Below are 26,086 nucleotides of genomic sequence, written 5' to 3' on the forward strand. Positions count from 1 at the left end.
TCAGCAGCTGTGTGTCAGAACACTGGATCGTGTTTCACTGCTCTGTTTTAGGGATAATGCACAAAAAACAACAGAAATGATTTAGTAAATCATAGTAAACGTTTACAAAAGCCCAAGTGGGGATGGGATGTTGACTCAACCATGATTCTAATGTACTCAGAACAGAGGACATCACCCTCTGTATATAAACCCACTCCTCCTTAATAACCTTCCTCTACTTTCCACTCTGTTGTATTATTTTCTCTCTTGGTATCTTGGTAACGTATTATAGACTTTCAGTGGATCCACATGTAGATAAATGGACCCAGAACTATAAACACACTTGTCAATATAAAACAACAGCACAATAATGGTCTCTCAGATGCACCACAACATGAACACACAGGAACGTGGCCTGGAGTGTGGGCTGCAGCTAATGAAGAGTCACTCTCCTCAAGTGCATCAGTGAGCACAGAGAGAATTATGGGATTTGTCAGGGCAGTATACTGCTTGTGTGAAACTACCCATAAAATTGGTGTTAAGGGCTGCTGCACCTGGGGATAATGTCATCCCAATAAATGTTAGAGATCTATGAATCTTGTTTTATTTAATGACACCATGGAGATCATCACGGAGAACAATGAGAAGATGACGTCATTGATCACAAACAGTCAGGTCGTCCGTAGTGTCAGACCAAACCCATGTGAAAGGTCGGCAAACAGTCAGGTCGTCCGTAGTGTCAGGCCAAACCCATGTGAAAGGTCGGCGTTAAACCCTGATAAGATCCATACAGTCATTCATTTTCACTCCTCTGCTCCACCGTCGATGCTCCCCCTGGTTTTTAGATGTTAATAGGTGGGGAATGAAGGAATGTTGGCGGACCGTTCTGTGACCCGTGATTCTTTGTCTTTACTGCATGTCCTCCTGATCCAGTTCCAATGATGCCAACAGAAAACACAGTCTGTAGTATGTGTGTGAGCCTGTCTGTGCAGGTGATGGGACAGGCTCTTCTAACACGGTCCATATGTTATTACATACAGACTGTAACTGAACACAGATCCTCCTTAGACCTTCTGTGAATGGAGCTCTGTCTCTGAGGTAGGAAAACATCACTGCAACAACAGGAAGTGAAAACTGTCTTTGTGCCTTTCATCCGACCAGCGTGTCCACCTGGTACCTACAAACCAGAGGGAACACCAGGAGGTCTGAGCACCTGTTCACCATGTCCTGACCCGAAGCACACTTCACAGCCTGGAAGCACTTCCCTCACTGACTGCATCTGTAAGCCAGGCTACCAGCCAATAGGCATGACCTGCCAAGGTAAGAGGAAGTCTCCTGTGAACGAACCCTTCCTCCACTCTTCTGTTGGAGCCTGTATTTCTTTTTTCTGAAATAATTGTGCCTTTGTCATACTTGCTGCCTGGTAGAAAATTTAAAGACAAGTTTATACATTTTAGTTTCACTGAGACTCAGATCAGTACTTCTTATCTGTTTCTCTGTGAATCATAAAGTAAATCTGATTCTGATTTATAAAGACAAATGAAGTCGTCCTCTTTGTTATGGTTGTTTGTTCTCACTATCTTCACTGTTGTGACCCTCACATCTGCCAGTATTTATTTCCTCTGAAAACGCTGGTCCAGTCACAAGTAAATCATTGTGACCTGACTTGACAGATACATTTTGGATAGAAATCCAGTTGAACTGTTGAAGTGAAAGGTTAAAGATAAAAAATCAATTCTGAGAATTGCAGTCACTGAGTGACAAATATTGTCAGAGAAGCCTCTTATTGAAGTTAAATGCCTGGAAATAAGAAACAGCCAGTTAGCAGGTACTGCTTTAAAGTATAGGATAAGAAACTCCAGGATAAGGAATCCTCCTGTAATTTGTTCCAGGGGTTTCCACATCACTTCATCCAGACACAGCAGTTCTCACTAATTACTAACACTATATGTTTTTATGGGAGGCTGGAGAGGTGTTGTTTGACGCCCTGGATTTTTTCTTTTTAATGGTTTGAAATTGTAGGAACATTGGTTTTCCATGTACTCTAACAGGCTGCACTACCTGCTCCTTTTTTGTAGAAATATGTTGTTTAGTAAAATATAAAATGTATTTCATAAATGTTACTGATTGAACTGAACTACTTTATTCTGCGGTGTGGACCCAGAAGAACGTTCCATTAGTTTCCTGGAGTCAGTAATTGAAGTGGTCCACCCTTAGCATGGAAAAAATGGGTTACAAAATAATGACCATGGCTTTAGGTCAGTGGTTATCAAACTGTGGTATGCGTACCACCAGTGGTACGTGAGCACTCTCTAGTGGTACGCGGGGACAATTCATATTTTCACATTTACATTTTTAACTAAATAAATCTGAAACATACCATGCACAATGAATACAACATTTAGAAAAAACGTGTAGCTACTTGTGAGATTTTGAAGTAGGAAGCTAACAGTGAAGGCCTCTGCTGCTGTATTCTAATGTTGGTCATCATGGTGGTACTCAGAGAGATCAGTGTTTTCTCAGGTGGAACAGAGTAGAAAAAGTTTGAGAACCACTGATCTAGGTTAACAAAAAAAAAAAACATTTTTTGTAGAAGAATAAGAAGAAGAAAACTGATTCCATCTGTAGAGACCCGTTGATGCCACATTCCGCCTGTTGGGTTCTTGGTTTGGTGATTTGTTGTCCATGAATGCATCATCTCCACATCTGCATGTTTGGTAGAGTGAATCACAGGGTGTTAAGTCTTTCTAACAAATACAGAGCTCATTCTCAGCCAGTCTGACCTGCTTAGATAAAAGTCAAATAAGCTCCACGTCTCCTTTTCTGTCTTCCAGTGGTCCACTGTCCTCCATTGTCTCCTCCAGAAAATGGCTTCTTTATCCAAAATGTGTGCAACAACCACTTTGACGCTGCCTGCGGTGTAAGGTGTCATCCAGGTTTTGACCTCCAGGGCACCAACATCAGACTGTGTCAGGCTGATGGAACCTGGTCGGGGACTCCCCCCAGCTGTAGAGGTGAGGAGATTCCTGCCAATGGAACTCCATGAGGCGGCTCTGTCTTAGGTTCAGGCCCAGGAATGCATTTTTTAAAATTACTGTTCACAAGTTTTCTATTAGTTATTACTTGATATGTATATTATATTACAAATATTATTCTTTCCTCTTTATCTATCTGTCTGTCTGTGTCTGTCTGTCTGTGTGTCTGTCTGTGTCTGTGTGTGTGTCTGTGTCTGTGTCTGTCTGTCTGTCTCTGTCTCTGTCTCTGTCTCTGTCTGTGTCTGTGTCTGTCTGTCTGTGTCTGTCTGTCTGTGTCTGTCTGTCTGTGTGTCTGTCTGTGTCTGTGTGTGTGTCTGTGTCTGTGTCTGTCTGTCTGTCTGTCTCTGTCTCTGTCTCTGTCTCTGTCTGTGTCTGTCTGTCTGTGTCTGTGTCTGTGTCTGTGTGTGTCTGTGTCTGTCTCTGTCTGTCTGTCTGTCTGTGTGAAGATTCTTAGTCTTGTTTCATCAGAAAGAGTGAGGTTCTAATTAAAGGGAGGGCGAGTATAAAAGTGAGCAGAGGAAGGACAGAAGGTCCTACAGCAGGAGCCCAAATGTGAGGCAGATCAGAAACAGACAGGAAAGAGAGAATGAAAGGAAAAAGAGTCGCAGGAGAAGTGGAGAGATTAATGAGCTGAAAGAGTTGAACAGAAAAACAGCATCAGACTGACTCACGAATACCAAGACACTGAATATCCCAGGGTGTGTGTTTGGACATTTATACTACTGTATGTGGCCTGTGGTGTATATATCTTTATATTATGTGACTGTGTGTGTGTGTGTGTGTGTGTGTGCAGAAGTCTGCTTATACGTCAGCGTACTTCAGAGCAGTACGGAAGGTTTTTTACTGCTGTACTGTATAATGTTAACAACAGACAGGACTTCAGCAGCTGATTTACAGCCTTTTTCATGTGTGATTTATATACAAGACATATGAGATGGTAATATTTGAACACAAAATGGATAAACATATTTCACCACAGTGTTACATATTCCATATTCCCAATTAACAGTTTAAAAACTTGATATAAGATGAGAGCAGAAGACCACTGTATAAAGATCTGTACTGACAACAAACGTCCTGAAAATAATCACAATCCACCAAGTATGTGACCTCGGAGTGACAGCTTCTGATTTGGCCCCGGGAATGAAACAAATATTTCATCGTCTGATCACAGTATGAGAGAAAATTCGCTGGACCAAGACCCAAAACCTGCATATCCCCAATAGCGCCTCCTATGGCAGCCTGTTAGTTGCAACCAATTACTTAATGGCGCCTCCTGTGTTGGCGCTTCCTGTGTTGGTTGCAAAGACTTACACTCTAAATTTCCCAATTGTTGGGCAAATAAGGGACTTGATTATTATTAATTATTATTATTATCGCTGTGTGCAAAAGGTGTGTTTGTGTTTGTGTGAGAGAGAGAGTGTGTGGGGGGAGAGATGACTTTTATAGATATCATTATAAATGTATGTTTGTCTTCTCCAATATTCAATGAAAGGATGAGTCAGAGTTCCGGAGGAGCCAGCAGAGGAATTTCCCCTCAGTCTGACAATGATCCTATAAACACAAAGAAGGAGGAAAAGTGAAAAGTCTGACCTGGAGAAGTCTATCCCCTGATAGGAGTCCAATAAAACATCAGTGGAAATTTTTAAGCACAAGTTAGACAAAAATCCCTCCAGCAAAGAGCAGCTGAAAACAATCCTATTTAAAGACTGATGGCAGATCTTTTCCACCAACGATGCTTGTTTGGAACTCACTAATGAAGGGTGTGAATTTCAGCCTCTGCTGCAGCTGGTTTTTACATACCAGTCATCGCTATTAGTCAAATGAGATTCAGATTGATGGATGAGTGTTGGCAGCAGAATGTGTTATTAACCATTTTTGACAATTGTCCAAAGAATGTAGCACAGATTCACATTTGGTCCTTTTTTAAAAAATGACTTTTCTTTTCACTTATAGTACGGTCCTGTCCGCCGCTGTCCCGACCACAGCATGGTTTCCTGCGGTGCAGTGACGGTGGTGTTTCGTTCAAAGCAGAGTGTCAGGTTGGCTGTGAGAGAGGCTATCGGCTGGAGGGAGAATCCAGACTCACCTGTCAAGCCAACTCCCAGTGGAGTGGACCCCTACCTCGGTGTGTGGGTAAGCCTTTTATGACCAGAATCACTATCCTACCCTGGAAGTACGTCTTCACTTCATCCATCTTTATCATCTACCGTATGCTCATGTTAATGAAGCCACTCCCGCTCTAAGGGTGCACTCACACCTGGACCTCTGTACTGCACCGAAGCACCTTAGCCCAGATTCCATTGATAGTGTGAGTTCATCTTCCCTGATACCTAGTCTTTGGCGACGTTAACTATTGTTAAGATAGTTCACAAAGTTGCTGTCAGATCTGTTCTCGACCCCTAAGGCAAGCGAGCTGAAGCCCAGCTGCCCCCGACACATATAAATGTATAATTCATTGATTCATTGAATAAAAAAAAGTTTGCATAACTTTTGATTTGGTTGAAATAGAAATACGTCTGGGTTTGTTCACTTCTATTTTTGTTGAAATAAAAATTCCTTCGTTTTCCAATCATCTTCAACATACACTGCCCCCCCTCCCCCCTCGTCTGATCACTATTCCTTTATTCTTTGTCTCCACCACAGTGTGTTTCCACTCCGTCTCTGATTTGTCCTCATGCAGACTCTTTTCTGTCATCATCTGTTTTGTCAAATTTGAGTTCTCTGTTTTCCATGATCCGTCAGGTTGATGACTGATGACATTCGTCAGAACAAACACCAGTTGGTGTAGGAAAAGACTGAATAATTCATTAGTGTGACTGTTACTAATGCACCACATGTAAATGAATAATGCTGGAGGTGGAGGACAGAGCTTTCGTCTGTATCGTTCCAGTTTCAATTATTTGAAAAAATTTGCCCCAGGACAGAAGTTATTTTTGGAAATCTTAAAATCATTAAATCAACTGTGGCTTATTTATTTATTTATTCTTTGTTAAATTTTAACTTGTTTTCCTTCAATTTTTGGTGGCTATTTAATAATAAATAATCTGAATAAAGATTCCACATTTTTCCCTTTTGAATAAATTTTAATATAATGCTGTTACCTGTAACTTCATTTTAGACTCCAGTTTGGATCATGTGCACAAATGTGGCTCAAATAGTGGCACCTGAGCCATGTGAGGCCCAGACACAGCGTCGGGGTGGCCCAGTCTCTGGTTGTTTGATCGAAGGCAATCTGTTTGTTTTTTTTTAAACATGCCTTTTCTGTTCACCAGTAACATTAGCTAAAGAGTCAAACATGTGCAGCAGTAGTTTAAACATGTGGTATGTATTTTCTCAAAACTGCACGACATCATCACAGCAACAGATACATCTGCTTTCTCACAGCCAAGCTACACTCGTCACCACCGCATATACGTACACATGCACGCAGGATTAGCCTCACTGCCCTGAAACTGGTAGTTAAAGTTAAAATGGTGGCACACACACAGAGAGAGTAACCAGATCAGGCACAAAAGAAAGGGGCAGTGTGAGAGTGTGCTCACCACAAACCTCCGACCGACTCTGACTCACTCACTCACCAGCGCTATTTAAAACATACCACTGATTGAGTTTATCAGCTACTGCCATCTCTCTGGCCCAGTGCTGCAGATGATTCCTTTGACCATTTCAGACCTACTGACTGTTCTGTATCTCTAACATCTCTGTGGGATGCTGCTGCTTCAGCAGTGCTGTTGGTTTCACTGTTTGTTTGCACAGCAGAGAAACACGATGGCTTTGACTGCCCTGATGTAAAGATATATATTTTTAATCTGATGAAAACTTCCCTTCACCTGCAGCCATAGAAGCAGGACTAAAGACACAATAAAATCATAAAGTTGAACTGATCAAGAGTAGAGTCTGTCAACATATGATGATGAGCAATATGCAGAACTCTGATCTGATGAAACTATCCATGAGGCAACAGGTCCAGATCAGGTCCAGAATGATTACGTAGCTTTTAGAATGCTATCAGAAAGTATGCTGATAAACTTTAGCTCAGTGAAGCTGTGGATGTGTGAACCTCACTTTCAGGACATTTTTATTTGATGAATAAAAATATCCTAAACATAAAGGGAATAGCTTTAGATCAGTTCAAATTAAACTAAAGCAAACTAACAAATCATTTCTTTGGTCTCTCCCACTTTGGCCCAGAGGTGCGTTGTCCACCCATCACGGCTCAGAAGAACATACTGCTGTCGCCCCCTGTCTGTGGAAGGAGGCAGGTGTCAATGGGCTCCGTCTGTCTGCTCAACTGCCGGCAAGGTTACGTCCTCCAGGGAAACAGGAAGGCTGTGTGCATGGGCTCTGGGAACTGGACGGCCAACGTCCACAAAGCTGTGTGCACAGGTCTGTGTCTGCAGGGGGACAGATGTCAGCTGGTCCACAGTCAGTGGTCACATGATTGAGCTGGTCATGGTGTAAATATTCAGTAGAAAACAAGGTGGCTGTGGCTCAGTGGGTTGAGTGTTTGAGTGTTCATTCAACACCTGCTGGCCTGTGTGTCAATGATGTCTCTCCTCTAATACCCAGCCTCAGAGGAGCCGCTGTTTGAGAAGGCTGCATCAAAAAGGCCAAACTATTCTCTACTGAAGACCAGGCCAGTGGAATGTCACCTAAAAGTTTTGCCAGGCATAGTTTTCAAATAGTTCTGACATGTTGGGGCAATAAAGTTCTAGGTGTCTGCTTAAAGGAACCAGTTAATATTCCATTACTCGTGGTAACTCTGACCGACTCGATGAACTTGCCAGAAGGAAAAAGAGAAAGAGCTTTGTGTGGAGACAGAGAAGACAATTTACAAATAAAGCAGCAGGAAACTGTGATGGATACTCCTACTCCTCACCCCACCCTCCACCTTCATCCCACCTTCTTTGCATTTTGCTGTACTTTGGGAATGGTTATAACGGTGTTCAACCTGTTCCATGAAGACGTTCTTAACTCAGACCATCCCAGGTCTGATGTCTCCCCTTCCTGTCCATCCTAAAGATAGTTAACTAATGAAGGAACTGTTGTAGTTGGGGAGAGATAGAAGTACAGGACAGACAAGTGACAGGAGAGAAAGAGTCATCTGTAACAAGTGTTCATGTTTTTAGATATTAACCATGACTTAAAGTTAGCGTCATATCTGAAAGGGAACTGTAAAAGCTTCTTAGATAGCAGGTTTTATGTGTGTTAGTCTTCAGAGGGGATGGATGCCTGAGTAGGTGGGTCATCAGGTCCAGATGGAAGTGAGTTCTCTTACACAACACAACAGGCATGACCACTGTGGATGGGGGCAGAGGGGAGAGGAGGAATTGAGCAGCTCTTGGAGGCTGCGCTGTTTGCTGCAGGCCTGAACTGGGTTGAACTGAACAGGTTCTGGCTTCACTTCATTACAACATGCTGCACGCAGAATGAGACATGGAGGGAATTGTTTCATCCGAGGGTCGTGGTCGTTAGTCAGTCGCCAACAGCTAAACATTGTTTCCCTGACTATGCTACAGAATGCTGTCATTTGAGAGGGATTTTTTCCTACCAAAATAAACAAAGAATTGTGAGAGTAAATGAGAGAATCCAGCATTTTGTTTCTGAGGGATTAAATATTCATTCTCCTGCAGCCAGGGTTGTGCTGGTGGAAAACAACTTCATGAATCAGTCATTGGCATGAGGTTGTTCCTGCTATTTATTTGTTCTTGATTTATACTTCTTAAATATCCTAAATACAAAGGATTTTGTGTGTATACTTTGCTACTTGACACCCTCTTATGTAATATCTAATCTGTAATATCTCGTAGTATTTGTTGCTTTAAAGTGTTTCTGTTTTCACCTCCTCAGATGTTGAACGACCACAGATCCAGTGTCCTGCTGACATTGTCGCAGAAACAGATGAGCGGCGTGGAACCGCAGTCATCAGCTGGAACGTCCCTAACGCCACTGACAACTCAAAAGAGGAGGTTGGACATACAAATATAAATTAAATATATATACAGTAGATAAATTAAATAAAAGTTGGCAACAGTGGCTAAATGTTAGCCAAGAAGATAGCTTGGCAATTCAGATCCCCAAAGTACCTTCTTTTTTAAAGGTAAATGTACTTCCGTGTTTCTCCTCCAGGTTGCAGTGCAAGTGAAGCCAGTATATGTTCCTCCACAGTTGTTACCCATTGGAATGGAGACAGTTACCTACTTTGCGACCGACCGTTCTGGAAACCAGGCCAACTGCTCCTTTACAGTCACAGTTATTGGTGAGTTCAGAACTGGTCCCACTGGTACATGGTGGTCTCTGGTCTCTGGTTCATCTTTTCTGTAGTGGGTTAGTTCTGTAGTGTCAGTACTAGTTAAGTTAAGGGACTGGAGTTCCTCCACGAGTGACTGAACTATAACTCCAGCACTAAATCCAGAACACGCTTCTCCTTTTGGCTTCCACAGATTTCAGCCAGCCATTAAGAATTTCATACACACATTCATGTGTGTGTGTATGTGTGTGAGGGGGGAGTGGGGGGGGGGGGGTACTAGCATGGTAGCCTGGATTATGTCCATATGTTATTATGTTGGTAGGACACTGTGCTTTACTAAGACACCACTGTGTGACAAACTGATCCAGACTGTCTGTCTTTTATGCTGTTGTATTTTACCTCTATACATATATACATGCCGTCCATATATGTACTGTATATATACATATATACAGTATATATACATATATACAGTATATATGTATATGTACATATATACTGTATATAATGTTCACAGATGTGCTTTTTGAATTCTTTTTCTTTCCTCTTGTGTTCATGGGCCAGTTTAAAATCTTTCATCATCATCATCTTCTTCTAGATACGGAGCCCCCAGTGATTGACAGGTGCAGGTCCCCACCCACAGTCCAAGCCACAGACGTTGAGACAGCGGTCAAGTGGGAGGTGCCGCAGTTTTCCGACAACTCAGGTATGTCTGGTTGCCGTCCTCAGACGGTAGATGGTTTACTCTACTGTTCCACTCCCCCCCACCACCACCGTTCCCCTCCTCTTCCACTGATGAGTTTCCATTGAGTAAATGGGGAAAAAAAGGGGGATCAGAGGAGTGTGTGTGTGTGTGTGCTGACGGACACTGAGCATGGATGATTGATTGTGTGCACGTGGCCTCATTTGTTTGTCTGTTGTCAACAGATACAGACAGTGTGAACAGATGAAGTGGTTGGTGGAGTAATGAAGAAAACCTTCAATGGGAATTCTCACTCACTGTGGTCACAGTTTTCATAACTGTACAAACACACATGTTCATGAGACGTTGCTGTGTCCTTTGAGGACTCCTGTTCACCAATAACATTAGCTAAAGATATTTTATCGGACAATTAGCTTTAGAACCCAAATGTTAGCGTTGAGGTGTGTCAGGTTTTAGAGAACTTCCCTGGTCATGGGTTAGAGAGTGAAACAATTCATTTAGAAGATCAAGCTCATTTCCCCAGTGTCTCTTTGACAACTGAGGTTCCTCTTGTTTGTTCTATGCTGAGGAGAAGGTTTCCAGCACTGGTCCAGTTTCTTTGCTGCGGCCGCCATGCTGCTCTCACATGTCGAGCGGGTCAGACATCTCCACCATGCTGCCTAAATATCAGAGCACGTTCTTCTGGAGCTGGAGCCAAACAGCCTTGGTGGTGACAGACAGCAAAGCAGACTTCTCCAGAGGTCCAGGACTGTGTAATTCTTTGGCTGTAGCTCCACACACACACACACACACACACACACACACACACACTGAAATAGTGTTTGTGTGTGTTTGTGTATTTAGGTGAACAGGGGCCTTACACACAAACACAGGCCTACAGAGATTGTTCCTTGATACCTGTCTCCAGAGGTACACACCCATCACACATACATTTACTCACAGACACACACACACACACACACACACTCTGTAATAACAGGCTGCTACAGCTGCTTTGGGCCACACGACGTCAACCCAGCGCAGCTTCAACGTCAGTGTTTTGTTTTTCCAAGCCCACGCCCTGATGCCAGAGCTATATATAGACGCGACTCGATGAACACACATAAACACATGTTTAAACACACACACACACACACACATATATATGGAGACACCAGACTCAGTAGACCAGACGTGTGTCAGCCCTGCTGGAATGACCTGAATACTGGTTGATTTCAGTCAAAGGTCAGTCACTTATTTTCCCCTCATTCTTTCATTTTGTCTAAACTCCAGTCTGTGTCCAACACACTTGGTGCAGATGTTTGCACAGCTCTTTGTCCACAACCTGTATGTGATGAAATGGTCAGGGCTTCTCATCACCGCTGCTTCTCCTAAGCACCATCCATCAGGCTACGCACGTTCAGCTGTTCTTTTGAGGCCAAGCAGACTGTAGCAATTTTTCCTCCCCGGTCCCTAGAGGTGGATGGTTCTGGTGCCATGTGATGCCCAGACTCACTATTCATATGTCTTGGTATCAGACTTCAACACAGCCTCAGTGGAGAGGTGACTCATATGGTCCAGGACACTGGAGAAAGGCCAAGATCGCCCTCTGTAGGTCAACTCTTTGACTCTTTTTCAAATGGCAAAAACTGGACGTGAATATGAAAAGGAATATTTGAAAACAATGAATTTTTGTACAGTGTAAAACATTTTTTTCAAATTGCACACACACTGATGGTAAATTAAAAAGAAAGATTAAGTGAGCTCTTTGGACCCTTGTGATTTGTGTCTCTCTTCAGGTGGACGCCTCACGGTGGCCAGTAGCCATTCTCCAGGATCTCTGTTTCCAGTAGGAGAGACTGTTGTCCAGTACACAGCTACTGATGCTGCAGGGAACAGTCGCGTCTGCAACGTCACCATCACTGTACAAGGTAGACGGCTGAGAAAGAACAGAGCTGACCTTTGACCTCTACCGTACAATAATACATTCATTAGACAGAACCTTGGAGTTGTTGTTTCTCTCTGAGCAGGAACCACGTGTGACCAACCCTACGTCCCAGTGAATGGAGAATTTGTTTGCTCTGAAGAAGATGAGGGTGTTAACTGTACCCTCCACTGTAAAGACGGATACAGCTTCACTCAGGACGCCGTGCACAGTTACTTCTGCCCGTACAACGGCATTTGGGAGCCACCGTACTCCCCAGAGAGACCCGACTGTTCCTGTGAGTGCAGCAGGCTCTGTTGCCTCAAATACACAGCAGGGATTGTGCATGTATCAACTACTGTCTTTGTCTCTCTTCTCTCAGTGAACCGAATCGCTAACAACGGATTCAAGCCCTTTGAGATGCTGTTCAAAGCATCAAGGTGTGAAGACCTGGACCTGGTCAAGAAGTTCACGGGAGAGTTCAACACTAAACTTGGAGGAATGGTGAGAAACCCAGAACTAAAGAAGAAAACTGACATGTTTAAATGATTTGTTAAAACTACTATGGCAGACATTTAGGTTTTTGACTGTGTCACAGTTTTGATCTTTGATACTGCGACTGTGAGGAAAACAACGGGCTGTTGTGTTGTAATTCCCCTCTATTTTTGCTCTCTGAAGCTTCCCAACATCTGCAGTGGTGATGAAGTCACCTGTAAGCTGGAGGTGATGTCACAGGGTCACTGTCTGGAGTACAACTATGACTATGAGAATGGCTTTTCCATCAGTAAGAAACAATGCAAACCATTTTTAATCACTTTAATCTCCTCTGCTCCTGGTCCTTTTTTTCTCTAACGTCCCTCATCCTTTCTTTCAGCACCAGGAGGTTGGGGGAACAACTGGAGTCCTCAGGGCTCTCAGGACTACGCCTACTTTGACTCAGGCTTTGCCACAGGTACGAGGCAGCTCGCCAACAGGCAGCAGGACGGCAGTGTGAAGTCACACCATCGCACTAAGAGGCACCGAAGAATCAGAGGGCCAACCAGAGACCAGAAGATCCAGATCTATTTCAACATCACAGGTAATCCCTTACTGACCACTTCATAAGTGACAGCCAGCAGAAGTAAATAATAATATATAATCCTGTGTCAGAGTTTTAACAGGAGGCTGGAGATACACCTTGTCTGTTTTCAATCATTTAAACCTTGTCCATTCTCCCAGCAAGCATCCCTCTGCCCCTGTCGAGGAACGATTCAGTGGAGGTGGCCAATCAGAAGAGGCTGATGCGGACCCTGGAGCAGCTGACCAACCGACTGAAGCGAACTCTGGCCAAGCAGCCACTGTCCAGTTTCCACGTGTCCTCTCAGATGATTGTGGCAGATCCTAAATCCCTGGAGAGCAGGAAGGCGTCTCTGTTCTGCAGGCCTGGCTCAGTGCTCAAAGGCAGGATGTGTGGTGAGCGTTTGCACCAGACATTAAGTACAAATGCAGAGACAGAAATGTTATCATTACTTCAAAGATTGTAACCATCAGTGCTCTCACAGTCCAATGTCCAGTGGGAACTTACTTTTCTCTGGAGTACAATGAGTGTGAGAGCTGCTGGCTGGGCTCCTACCAGGACCAGGAGGGTCAGCTGGAGTGTAAGTCCTGCCCTGAAGGAACCTCCACAGCCTACCTACACTCTCGGAGTGTGGGGGAATGTAAAGGTAGGGTTTCTGTGTATTCTAGGAGTCAGACAGTACTTTGTGTTATTTGGAAATACATCAAAACATGTATGAATACTTTTTTTAAATGTTTTTTTTTTCTGGGACTACAGGACAGTGTAAACCTGGGAGTCATTCTCTGAATGGACTGGAGATCTGTGAGTCATGTCCGCTGGGACACTTTCAGCCGGCCTTCGGTGCCAGAGAATGTCTGGTGTGTCCTGATGAGACGTCCACCGTCACCAGGGGAGCTGTGGGTGAAGCCGAGTGTGGAGGTAAATGCAGCGGTCTACATCTTCAGTGTTATTTCAACTCAGCCACTCTCTGATCTGATCCTCTCTTCTCTCCCTTGAAGTTCCCTGCTCAGCAGGTCACTTCTCACGCACTGGTCTGGTGCCCTGTTACCCCTGCCCCAGAGACTATTACCAGCCCGACCATGGCCGCTCTTACTGCCTGGCCTGTCCCTTTTATGGAACCACCACTGTGACTGGAGCGACCACCATCCAGCACTGCTCCAGTGAGTGCTCCACTTCAACAGTTTGTTCAACAGATTGTTACTTTAACAAACATAAGGAGAGCAGTCCTAAAGTAGCACTGATGAAGGTGCATGAGCACAGACCTCCTTCTCGTCTTGCTCACCACTGCACTTACAGTACGGTGAAGTCAGACTGAGTGGAAAAGAATGGAATTAAGGACTGGATATGAGGGGAAAACTAAATCATACAGGAATGAGGAATGATCAGTGGTCAGGGGAGAGAGTTTTCACTCGGACCTTTTTTTCCCCGAGCTGGATTCCAGTAGGAAAGGGGAAAAAACATGTCTTTTCTTACACTGTGGGTGTCATTGTCAGGCTTCAGCTCCAGTTTCCTTCCAAAGGAGGAGAGTGTGACTGCAGCTCCAGAGATGAAGGTCAGAGAGGAGTATGAGGCGAGCAGTCAGGTGAGTTCATCATGTAGGAAAAATAGACTTACAAAGCATACACACGCATGCACACACACACACACACACACACATATATATAGATATATATGGATTTCCAACTTGATGACCAACTGTGCTTTAACTTTAACACAAGAAAAAAAACCCACACTGTACCATTAATACAAAGGCACAGTTTCTCTTTATTTAAGAAAAAATTGGGTTTTTTTAGGAAAATGAATTTTACACAGATATTTCTAGCATTTTATTTTGATATCAGTTTCAGACTCAACCATTTTATCTACATCAAATACATTTCTGGTCATTTTTGTGTCTCATACTCATTTTTTGCCACATTCCCAGGTTTTCACTCTGTGTGTTTGGGTATGTAGTTTATGCATTTTTTGTATTTCTCTTTCTCATTCAACGTTCAACGTTTTAAATGAACTTAATTTCAAAGGATTCAAATAAAAAGAGCTCAGATACAAATACTGTACATGAAAACACACGTTTGAAAACCTGTCAGTCACGTACACAGACACACTAGTCAACTGTTTATCCATGATTCTCAAAATAAATGCACATTTAAGTGCCCATTAATAATGATATTAGGACAAAACTGTGAAAATGACACCTAAGGATGACATCACACAAACCTGCCATTCATGATGACGTTGTGTTTATACAAATTATTTTACATTTGTTATGATGTGTTTTTTTATGTTTCATCTTGTTAAGAACTATGATCTTTTGACATCAGGTTTTCCACGAGTGTTTCCTGAATCCTTGTCAGAACAAGGGAACATGTGAGGAGGTTGGAGCTGGATACATCTGCACTTGTATGCCTGGGTTCACAGGTGAACATGTCACGACACTTTAACATGAGTCTATGAATGAATCTGCATTTTTAGAATTTGTTCATGCTTCTGTGCTCCACGTGCTCTTCTGGACACCCTGTTGACTGCCCTGTGGCCTCTCACTGTAATGACACAGTCTTTGTCACGGAGGTATTGTATGTGACAAGTACTTCATGAAGTCTCTGTTGCTCTTCTCTCTCAGGTGCCAAGTGTGAGGTTGACATAGACGAGTGTGACTCTGCTCCCTGTCAGAACGGAGGCCTGTGCAGAGACGGGATGGGAAACTTCCAGTGTCAGTGCAAGATGGGATTTTTAGGTATGGAAACAGAAGGTTTGAGGTCAGGTGACCCTGTATCCAGTTTGAAAGTCAAGTCAAAGTCAACTTTGTCAAATGTCCCAAACATACAGAAAATATGGCACAGTGCAAAATGACAATAATATAATAAAGTAAAGGAGATATTTACAAGGGCAAGGAATATAAAAGTAACAATATATGTAAAATGGACAAAAGAAGCACACACACATTGTGACATCACTCAGTAATGACAGACAACCCATTGTGACTCTGTCACTAAATTTAATGATTTCTCAGACATTGTACATGACTATTGTACTAGTTCACGTAGAGAAATACAGCAACTGTATTTCTCTCAGGCACGTCAGTAATGTGGATAAAAGTACATGCTGTAGAAATGAACCATATCAGTGCATTAGATGCTGTAGAAATGAACCATATCAGTGCAGGAGGACATGGGATTGGTGGATGATGCCTTACTATCTATCAGTCAAAGCCAGATTTACCCTCGATTGGTTAGTTAAGCCTGATGTGCTAAAATTCCTTGTTACTAGGACAGTAAATGCATCAGTAGTTGTGTTTTACCACAGGCTAGAAATATTACAGTACCTCCACATTTAAACCGATTCTACCTGCCTTTGTTCCAGGTGAACTCTGTGAAGCTGAGGTGAATGAGTGTTCTTCCTCCCCCTGTCTGAATGAAGGGGTTTGTGTGGACGAGGTCAACAAGTTTGCCTGCAGTTGTGTGGGAGGCTTCACAGGTTTGATCGCTGTTGAACAATATACACGTTGTTGTTTCATCATGTGTACGTTTCTGACACCATCTTTCTTAAACAGGATCTCGATGTGAACTGGAGATAAATGAATGTCTTTCCAACCCTTGTATCAATGGTGGCGTTTGTGAGGATCAGACAGGTGGTTACATCTGTAACTGTGCTGCTGGATTCTCTGGAGAGAACTGTGAGGTGGACATTGACGAGTGCTACAGCGCCCCCTGTATGAATGGAGGCTCGTGCCTGGATGCGGTCAATAACTTTAGGTAAGAAACCACACTGAACACAGCAGTGAACTAGTACAGCAGTGAGGTAATGAGGAAGTCGAACCCTGTGTGCTGTTCATAGACCTGCAGGTGCTAACACTGCATCTGTGTCTGCAGGTGTCAGTGTGTGGAGGGCTACAGAGGTCGTGTGTGTGAGGTGGACGTGGATGAGTGTGTTCCCAACCCTTGTGTAAATGGAGCCAGCTGCCTGGATGGCCTGAGCTCCTTCACCTGCCGCTGCCTTCCTGGGTTCAACGGAACCAGGTGTGAGACAGGTACTATAGGACAGATGGCATATCACCATTAAAGAGGAGTGAGAAGTAGATGTTGTTGCTGCAGCAACACCGTGAAGTCCAGTGTTTAAAGTCAACCAAAGAGAATAAAACTACATTCAAACCTAGAAATTCAAGCCACATTTGTAGAAGGGAACGTTACCACGATCAGTCCATCATTACTGCCTTGGTTTCCTGTGTAAATGTGTCTAAACAGAATCAAACACGTTGATGTGGTTACTGATTCAATCCACTGGTTGTGTTTCTTATTTCTGCTCAGAGATGTCGTCTGCTTTCAACCTGGACTTTGAGGTTTCAGGCATCCACGGCTACGTGATGATGGACGCTGTGATGCCGGCTTTGATGGAGATCACCTGCACCTTTTGGATGAAGTCTTCAGACACCACCAACTACGGCACACCTGTCTCCTATGCTGTGGAGGGCAGCGACAACGCCTTTCTACTCATAGACTACAATGGGTCAGCCATATTTATCCTGGGGTTAAAGAAAATAAACAGATATGTAAATAGGTCTGGTTGCATTTCATTGGCTAACGATGGAAATGTAGCAGACGTTGAGACACATTTTATGTCCTACTGTTATGTTAGTGAATTAGATTAGGTAAGATTAGATAGAACTTTATTAATCCCTCTGAATTAATTAAGGACATTAATAAATTAGTGAGCAACTGCAACAAGAATTATAAAATCAAGGATTATACAAGGATTATATAATCTCTCTTTATTTCTCTTTATTTAATCTCTCTTTATCTCTTTATTTGCCTTTTGATTTAGTAAGATTACTCTTCAGTTTTCTAAAACTCAATTTAATTCAGAACTACAGCTAGAATGTTGATTATTTGGGCCTTGGTTTCTTATTTCTAATCCACGTTCTACTCAACAGCTGGGTCCTGTATGTGAATGGAAAAGAGCGGATCACAGACTGTCCTGCTGTGAACACGGGTCACTGGTACCACATCGGTGTGTCTTGGAGGAGCTGGGATGGAGACTGGAGGATCTACATCAACGGGAGGCCCTCAGATGGAGGCAAAGGCCTGTCAGTGGGCACCACCATCCCAGGTGTAGTGCTTTCATGGATTCAGTCGTTTCTCCTGGGATAAAACTGATGATGATTTATAAACACAATACAATTGTTCGAAACCAAAGTTTTCTCTGTGCTACGAGGTTGAGTTCGGTCTTACTTTGTGTTTTATAGGTGGTGGGGCACTGGTTCTGGGTCAGGACCAAGACCAAAGGGGCGAGGGCTTCAACCCTGTTGAGTCCTTTGTGGGATCCATCAGTCAACTCAACATCTGGGATCGTGTTCTGACACAACAGCAGGTTCATTTAAAAAAAAAAATTCAAGTTCACAATTCCCATTCATGAAGTGTGTCTTAGCAGCACTTTTCTCAAATATGTTTGACTCCACAGATCAAGGTCTTGGCCAGCAGTTGTCCAGCGTCTCACGTGACCCACAGAGGAAATGTCCTGGCTTGGCCAGACTTCCTAAATGGCGTGGTTGGCCGAGTCAAAGTGAATCTCAACAGCATATTTTGTGCTGGTAAGAAACATATACAAGTACATTATCATACGTGTGTTGATGGAGAGAATGTCATAGAACAAAGAGCTTGAAGACTTGTAGACATTGTGTGACTCTACCTTATTCCAGACTGCCCCAAGATTGAGAACGCAGCTCCTCATCTTCATGTCTCCTCCGTTGAGGTGAGCCCCGGAGCTCAGGTCCAGCTGTCCTGTGATCCCGGTTTCTACCTGGTGGGGGAGCCTTTGCTACAGTGCCAGAACAAAGGAGAGTGGAGCCACCCTCTGCCCAGCTGTGAAAGTAGGGCACACACAGGAGCTGAACTTTGATTTGATTAGAAGAAAAATACTTGTATAAAATGGACCTGCAAGTCTTTGAACTTCTAACCATGCTGTATGGGCTGCAGCTGGACCTTTATTGCCAAATGTTTAGTAGAGATTACCTGTTGAAATAGTTGTCACAGAAAGGCTGTAAATGTTTAAAACATATGAAAAAACATTTTTAGTTAGCAGAGTTTGGTTTGCTTTTCAAGCATAACGTTTTCCAAGGCATAAAAATAGCTTTCACTCCTAGTGTCAATTAAATGGGCTATTTAAACTCCTGAATGAAAAATGAATAATTATGTCTGTGACCAGCGTTGAAAAACCGTGACGCTGCTCTGTGTTCCAGGGGTCTCCTGTGGACGTCCTCATCCTCTAGAGAATGGTGTGATCGAGGGAACAGGTTACAATGCTGGCAACTCTGTGGTCTATCAGTGTAACATAGGTTTCTACCTGCTGGGAGATGCCAAGGTTCACTGCACCAACAGTGGCAAGTGGGGAGGAAACCAACCATCCTGTCTGGGTAGGTCATGATGTGATTAAAAATGGAAATTAAAGGTATATAAGTCTCTGTGACACGTGTGTGTGTGTGTGTGTGTGTGTGTGTATGTGCTCAGATGTGGATGAGTGTGCTCTCGGGTCTGACTGTGACGACCACGCCAGCTGTCAGAACACAGAAGGTTCTTACACCTGCTCCTGTATTCCCCCATACACTGGGGACGGCAAAAATTGCACAGGTGAGAAAATCGAAAGAGCCAGAATTTTTCAACACCATTGTGAAAAACAACAAGGGTTTGGATTTCAAAAGTGTGTCTGTGTGTTTCCAACAGATCCAGTGAGGTGTGAAAACCCTGGGTCTCCGGAGTTTGGTCGAAGGAGTGGAGGAAACTTCCTGGTGGGCGGTGAGGTATTGTTCAGCTGCGATGACGGCTACGAGCTGGTCGGGTCATCTCGACTCCACTGTCTGGAAACAGGAAACTGGGATGATCAGCTCCCATACTGCAGAGGTGAGAGGTTGTTGGTGGCCACATGCTGCAATAATCAAAAAGTTGGACAGTTGGAGTCTTTGGTCCTTGTTCGTGAGTCTATACAGAAAACAACAACTGTTTTTGCCAACGGTGACGCTGCTTGTTTGTGCTCCTTAATTTCACAGGTTTTTGTCACTGAAATAAATCTGAATAATGGATTGTTAACACAAAGTCACTAGGCTGTTTAGGCACCTTGTTTTAACCTAACTAGAGGCAGCAGTGGATTAACCAGTTCAGTCAACCATATAGTAAAAAGGCAGATTTTCTTTACACATTTTTGACATATGGTGCTTTTTTAACTGCTGCAGTTATCTAAACACAATGTTGTGTTAATACAAAGAACCAGCAGGGGTCACAATTCGCTTTCTATAATTTTACAATGCGCATAAACAGATTGTGTTTTCATTTTCTAGTGAAAACTAGTTGGTAAAACATTCAAATTCCATTCAAATATCTACACTTTGGAGCCGTTCTTGCCCACAAAACAAACACCACCTACACAGTATTACTATACAGACAACTGAATGCACATATGTGTGAAACAGTGACTGACTCCTCTGGTGTTGGATGTACAAATATTTTTTAATCCTGTCAAAACCGCCCTGGTCCAAATGCTGTGAACGGCAGGCTCTCCCAGGACAAGCACACAGACAGTCATTATGTTTGAACCTACCTGTTTGAAATGTTACCTTTCTTCCACTCTGGAGTAGATCATTCAGTTTGGGAGACGTCTAGTTTAAACTGGAAATCCAGTTTGGAAAAATGTTGGCGTCTTGAAAAGGTATCATCCATGTGGACAGACAAAGTTTCAACGATTATAATGAGCAGACATCACATTGGCAGCTTGGGTGCAAGAAAAACAACCGCCATCTTGGACCGTCAGCAGACAACAAAGACACAAGCAAAATGCCTGAGCACTATAATAAACATATAGTTAGGATTATGCCTATGGGGCTCAGCACTGTCAGTCATGAATCGTACCGCACATCACTGCCCCCTATCTGTGTGACACGGTACTTTCTGCCACACCCAGTACATTTTCTTTCATGGCATTAGGTAGGTCTTTCACAAAGACTAAACCTGTCACACACATTCATTAAATATATAAGCCAGACAATGGAATGCCTGCGTGTGTAGTGCACGATATCAAATAGTAGACTGAACGCATGAAACTGGTGTGATTGTGGACTGACAGGTCTGACCACTTTATAATCTGATTGGCTTTAAGCCACGTTCTTACAGCTGACTGTGTTTTCTTTAAAAGTGGATGTTATGGAGAGTCAAGACAAGATAAGATAACTGAAAATAAGGAGGTAGCTGCAGGTTAAAAACTTTCAAACGTTTCCAGCAACATCTTAATGTAATCCTTACATTAGAAGGTAAAAGCGTATTTTGGACATGTCCACCCACAGGATTTCTACCTACCCTTTTCTCAGGTTAAAAATGAAATCAATCAACTGTTTGATGGTGAGTCATTCTGGACTAATCTTGTTTTTTCTCACTGTAGCCCTCTCCTGCCCAACACCAATCGTTCCAGAAAACTCCATCATGAAGGGTGACAACTTCACCTATGGAAGCAAGGTGATTTTCAGGTATCATTTGCATCCACCAGCAAGTGTAGATGATGAAAAGATTCCGTTCAACTTCTGGATCTAAGTGTGCGTTTGTTCTGCCTCAGCTGTACGGATGGCTTCTTGCCTCAAATCCCATATGAGTTTAAGTGTCTGAAGAATCAGAGGTGGAGTGGGACGCCACCTATATGTCAACCACTGACCTGTGGGAGTCCTCCAACTATTGAGAATGCTGTCTACCATATGGGCACCAACACCTACCAGTCCACGGTCAGGTACACCTGCTCTGAGGGATACAGGTATGATTCATTTGTTCTTCACCCCTGTTCACTTGTTCTCCTGCACCAGGGCAGCAAGTGTGGAAAGTAACTCATGTTACCTTAGACCACAGGGCTCCATGGAAGTGGTGTGTGAGGTGACAGGAGAGTGGAGCAGACCCTTGTCCCGCTGTGTAAACGTCCTGTGTGCTGAACCTCCGGCTCTGCAAAACGCTGTGATTGTAGGAGAAAATTATGAGCTGGGCAACAAGGTGCACTATGTCTGCAAAGAAGGGTAAATGTGGACACTACACACCCCCGGCATGAATGTGTATGAAATACAATAGTTTTTATCAGAGTCAGTATCTCAGCCTCACATGTTTGTTGTTCTGTTTTAACCTCCTTCATGTGCAGCTACACTCTGATTGGTCCAGAAACCAGGGAATGTTTACAAAATGGTGAATGGAGTGAAACCTCTGCCCAGTGCCTCGCCCGCTCCTGTGGCCCCGCTCCTGCCATTGACCATGCCCAACCCCACGAGGGCCACCAGCTGTTTGGAGACACTGCCAACTACTTCTGCACCGACGGATACACGTCCAGCAACAATTCGATGTTGGTGTGCAATGCTGAGGGTGTCTGGGCTCCACCTGACAACATGGAGGTACCGCGCTGCATCGCCAACTTCTGCGTACGACCTCCAGAGCTTCCCCATGCAATCTTGGACTCTGTCAACAAACCTAAATATGCCACGAACTCTGAGGTGAGCTATAAATGTGAAGAGGGCTTTACGCTCAACACCACAGCCACCCTGAGGTGCATGATGGGAGGAGAGTGGGAGCCGTCACCGTACGACGTTGGCTGTGTGCCAGTGAGGTGCTCCAAGCCTCAGAGCATCGACAGAGGCTACATCAGTGGGACCAACTACAGCTTTGGAGCCGTGGTGGCGTACAGCTGCTATGCTGGCTTCATGATTCGAGGAGAGAAGAGGAGGACCTGCAAGGCCAATGGAGAGTGGGGAGGTGTGCTCCCTATCTGTGCACCTGTGTCCTGCTCTACACCTCCTCAACTTAAGAATGGACAGGTTGGTCACACACTCACACACACATGAACAATCTTTTATATGTTCTGTTCATAGATTGTGTTTTATTTAAACCCTGTGTTTGTTTCCTGCAGATAAACGTTCGACAGGTCACCTTCAACAGCAAAGTGATCTACACCTGTAATCCAGGCTACAGACTGGTCGGCCGTCCAGATCGGATCTGCCAAGCCAACCGTCAGTGGTCAAACAACGACCCACCAACCTGCATTCTTCTGACCTGTGACCCTCCTCCCAGCATCGCCCATGGACACTACAGAGGCTCGGACTTCCAGGTGGGCCAGAAGGTGGAATATATTTGCAATGAGGGCTACAAGCTGGTCGGTGACAGGATCTGGACCTGTCTGAAGTCCGGACGGTGGGATAAGACCAGGCTCCCACGCTGCTCCCCAGTGCAGTGTCCAGAACCGCCACTAGAGGAGAATCACCTTGTTTTAAAGGGCCAGGACTCTGAGTCCAGAACAGTGGAGTTGTCCTGTGAGGACGGCTACGTCCTGGAAGGTGCTCATATCCTCCGCTGCATGCCGTCCCAGGAGTGGAACGACACCTTCCCAGTGTGTAAGCAGGTGTTCTGTGGTTCACTCCCTGAAGTGTCTTTTGGTGGAGCTTCTTCTTCTGCTCCTCCATTCCCCTTTGGCTCAGTGGTGAACTACACATGTATGGATGGTTTCTCTTTAAGACATGAGGCCTCTGTGTCCTGTCTGGCCAGTGGGCAGTGGAGTGCTCCACACCCAGAGTGCATTCCTGTGGAGTGCCCACAGCCTCTGGAGATTTCTAATGGTATTGTTGATGTCCAGGGTCTGATGTACCTCAGTAGAGCACAGTACAGCTGCAGGAGTGGATATAATTTAGTTGGAAATGCTACTGTCCTCTGTGGAGAAAAGGGACTCTGGATTGGTGGAGTCCCTTCTTGCCGGCCAATTGAATGCTCCATCCCCAAACAGATACCAAGTGGAAAGGTAGTTTACACAAAACTCCAGTTTGGTCACCATGCCACTTACTCCTGCAGGAGAGGTTACCACCTCCATGGACCAGAGACTCTAGAGTGCCTTGCCAGTGGTGACTGGGACTCTGAACCACCCACTTGTGTCCAGATGTCTTGCACAGCACCTCAGCCCATTGAGAACGGTTTCGTTGAGGGTCAGGATCACAGCTTTGGTGTCACTATTTTCTACAGCTGCTTTCCTGGATTCCAGCTCGTAGGTCAGGAACACCTGACTTGTGAGGAATCTGGCTGGTCCAGTCCTGTTCCTGTGTGTGTTCTTTCAGACTGCGGCCTGCCTCCTCACATTGACTTTGGAGACTATGTTAGGGTGGAGGACACCACTAAGGACACTGATCTCAACCCTGACTTAAGCTTCCTTCATGGGACACTGATTGAATACCGATGTCACAAAGGTTATGACCTGACACACCCTACACAGTTGGTGTGTCAGGAAGATGGAGGTTGGAATGGAACAGCCCCCCACTGTGTTCCTGCAGAGTGTGAAACACCACCCAGTCTAGAGCATGGCTGGATCAATGTGACCGACACCACTCTGGGGAGTATGGTCACATACACCTGTGAGGCCGGGTATGAGCTGAAGGGTGAGTCGGTGAGGCAGTGTGTGTCGGGACGAATGTGGACTAACGATGCCCCTGTTTGTCGGCCCATCTCCTGTGGAGACCCCGGACCTGTCACAAACAGCACCACTCCTGGAGGAGCCTTTGTGTATCCTGAGGTTCTGCATTACGAGTGTCGTCCAGGGTTTGTCCTCAGGGGAAGCAGCACTATTAAATGTCAAGCTGATGGAAAATGGAACAGAGAAAAACCTTTTTGTGAGCCAGTCTCTTGTGGTCGGCCCAAAGTCCCCAGGGATGTGACTTTTAGAGGAGATGAGTACACATATAATAATAAAGTAGAGCTGGCCTGTCAGCCTGGTTTTCATTTACAGGGGAAATCGATCAGTTTATGCCAGGCTGACGGCACCTGGAGCCAGGACTCTCCCTCCTGCGTCCCAGCTCGATGTGAAAAACCTGCCCTAATACCCAACGGACGAGTGCAGGGATCAGAGTTTGGCTTCAACAGTGAGTTAAAGTACCACTGTGATGAAGGATACGTACTGAACGGAGACTCCACCCGTGTCTGTCAGTCAGACGGACTTTGGGACAAACCTACACCTCGCTGTGACATCATCACTTGTGATCCACCAGAGGACATCAGCCACGGCTACCTCAACGGCTCAAGCTTTAATTACGACGATGTCGTTGAGTACGTCTGCTTTGATGGTTACGAGGTGGTTGGAGATCCAATGCTGCGATGCTCAGCTGATGGCCTCTGGCTGGGTGCCGTGCCACAGTGTCGGCCCTGCGCCTGCCCGCTCCCTGTGTTGAAATTTGGGGTGGTTCTGGGCCGGGAACGTGCCTGTGGAGACAAAGTGCATTTTCAGTGTGATGAAGGTTATAAGCTGCTGGGCCCCCCGCAGGCGGTGTGTGAGAAAGGAGGGGTGTGGAGTCCAGGGGTGCCTGTTTGTGGCCGAGGAAGGTGTAGTGTCGCCCCGCCTGCAGTTCCCAACGCTGTCCTGCAGGGCGGCAGTACCACTTTCTCAGACACAGTGATATACAGGTGTCGGCCAGGCTTCCAGGGTAAGGGATACCCACACCTCTCCTGTGGAAGGGATGGCAGGTGGGGGGAACCCAGGATCAGCTGTGAGCCCATCAGCTGTGGAAAACCTCCACCTGTAGCCCACGCTCAGGTGGTGGGAGACAACTTCACCTTCCCAAACCAAATCACATACAGGTAAACACTCCCATTATTACTGTGCTACATTACTGTATCATTAGGGCCTGAGCACCAGAACAGACACACATCCAAACAGAAGACTCGTTAAACTAAACAAATTAAACAAAGAATTGTAACAAAATCAATCGCAAAGAAGGGCTTTTAAACATCTGACGTGAGGGGTGTTTTTAACCTGGACCAGAGCAGTGTTCTACAGTCACATCTCCTACTAACATTCACGAGACTCATGGACTCAGGCCCAGTCAGCACTTCCCTGGTCACTTCATGTTGTTTTTTCTTGGACACATTTTTCTCCAGGTGTGATGATGGCTATGAACTAGCCTCACTGACGGCTTCACTATCCTGCCAGAGTGACGGCTCATGGTCCACACAGAGCATCAAATGCCGTCCCAACCCCTGCCCACTGCCCACGAACTTCACCATCCCACATCTGATTATCACTGGCAAAGATCTCACGCCTGTGGGAGGCACCATCGCCCTCTCCTGCCCTCCTGGGCTCTACCTGCAGGGGTCAGCACTGGCTGAATGTCAGGTAGGAC

General features: G+C 44.8%; 1 protein-coding gene across 7 annotated transcripts in view; it reads left to right on the forward strand.

Annotated features, from left to right (window-relative positions):
• Nucleotides 1-26,086, forward strand: part of svep1 (sushi, von Willebrand factor type A, EGF and pentraxin domain containing 1) — a 67,918-nt gene that overhangs the window by 34,868 nt on the left and 6,964 nt on the right. For 5 of the 7 annotated variants that reach the window (XM_025058637.1, XM_025058645.1, XM_025058639.1 and 2 more), the window contains 37 exons: nucleotides 1,141-1,299; nucleotides 2,814-2,993; nucleotides 4,971-5,150; nucleotides 7,209-7,403; nucleotides 8,868-8,986; nucleotides 9,147-9,276; nucleotides 9,866-9,973; nucleotides 11,749-11,880; nucleotides 11,980-12,171; nucleotides 12,256-12,377; nucleotides 12,552-12,657; nucleotides 12,748-12,951; nucleotides 13,092-13,325; nucleotides 13,415-13,576; nucleotides 13,687-13,848; nucleotides 13,929-14,090; nucleotides 14,424-14,512; nucleotides 14,855-14,875; nucleotides 15,252-15,348; nucleotides 15,551-15,664; nucleotides 16,291-16,404; nucleotides 16,481-16,682; nucleotides 16,800-16,957; nucleotides 17,235-17,433; nucleotides 17,858-18,033; nucleotides 18,170-18,294; nucleotides 18,385-18,514; nucleotides 18,623-18,793; nucleotides 19,163-19,336; nucleotides 19,431-19,550; nucleotides 19,644-19,820; nucleotides 21,349-21,433; nucleotides 21,520-21,711; nucleotides 21,797-21,964; nucleotides 22,084-22,750; nucleotides 22,843-25,544; nucleotides 25,845-26,079. In XM_025058637.1, coding sequence (XP_024914405.1) covers nucleotides 1,141-1,299; nucleotides 2,814-2,993; nucleotides 4,971-5,150; nucleotides 7,209-7,403; nucleotides 8,868-8,986; nucleotides 9,147-9,276; nucleotides 9,866-9,973; nucleotides 11,749-11,880; nucleotides 11,980-12,171; nucleotides 12,256-12,377; nucleotides 12,552-12,657; nucleotides 12,748-12,951; nucleotides 13,092-13,325; nucleotides 13,415-13,576; nucleotides 13,687-13,848; nucleotides 13,929-14,090; nucleotides 14,424-14,512; nucleotides 14,855-14,875; nucleotides 15,252-15,348; nucleotides 15,551-15,664; nucleotides 16,291-16,404; nucleotides 16,481-16,682; nucleotides 16,800-16,957; nucleotides 17,235-17,433; nucleotides 17,858-18,033; nucleotides 18,170-18,294; nucleotides 18,385-18,514; nucleotides 18,623-18,793; nucleotides 19,163-19,336; nucleotides 19,431-19,550; nucleotides 19,644-19,820; nucleotides 21,349-21,433; nucleotides 21,520-21,711; nucleotides 21,797-21,964; nucleotides 22,084-22,750; nucleotides 22,843-25,544; nucleotides 25,845-26,079 — 8,663 coding nt within the window. Of the gene's footprint in view, nucleotides 1-1,140; nucleotides 1,300-2,813; nucleotides 2,994-4,970; nucleotides 5,151-7,208; nucleotides 7,404-8,867; nucleotides 8,987-9,146; nucleotides 9,277-9,865; nucleotides 9,974-11,748; nucleotides 11,881-11,979; nucleotides 12,172-12,255; nucleotides 12,378-12,551; nucleotides 12,658-12,747; nucleotides 12,952-13,091; nucleotides 13,326-13,414; nucleotides 13,577-13,686; nucleotides 13,849-13,928; nucleotides 14,091-14,423; nucleotides 14,513-14,854; nucleotides 14,876-15,251; nucleotides 15,349-15,550; nucleotides 15,665-16,290; nucleotides 16,405-16,480; nucleotides 16,683-16,799; nucleotides 16,958-17,234; nucleotides 17,434-17,857; nucleotides 18,034-18,169; nucleotides 18,295-18,384; nucleotides 18,515-18,622; nucleotides 18,794-19,162; nucleotides 19,337-19,430; nucleotides 19,551-19,643; nucleotides 19,821-21,348; nucleotides 21,434-21,519; nucleotides 21,712-21,796; nucleotides 21,965-22,083; nucleotides 22,751-22,842; nucleotides 25,545-25,844; nucleotides 26,080-26,086 lie in introns of those variants that run through there. The other 2 variants (XM_025058641.1, XM_025058650.1) reach the window with 2 other exon arrangements.

The sequence above is a fragment of the Cynoglossus semilaevis genome, chromosome 1 (genome assembly GCF_000523025.1).
Source record: "Cynoglossus semilaevis isolate Cse_v1.0 chromosome 1, Cse_v1.0, whole genome shotgun sequence".
Lineage (NCBI taxonomy): Eukaryota > Metazoa > Chordata > Actinopteri > Pleuronectiformes > Cynoglossidae > Cynoglossus > Cynoglossus semilaevis.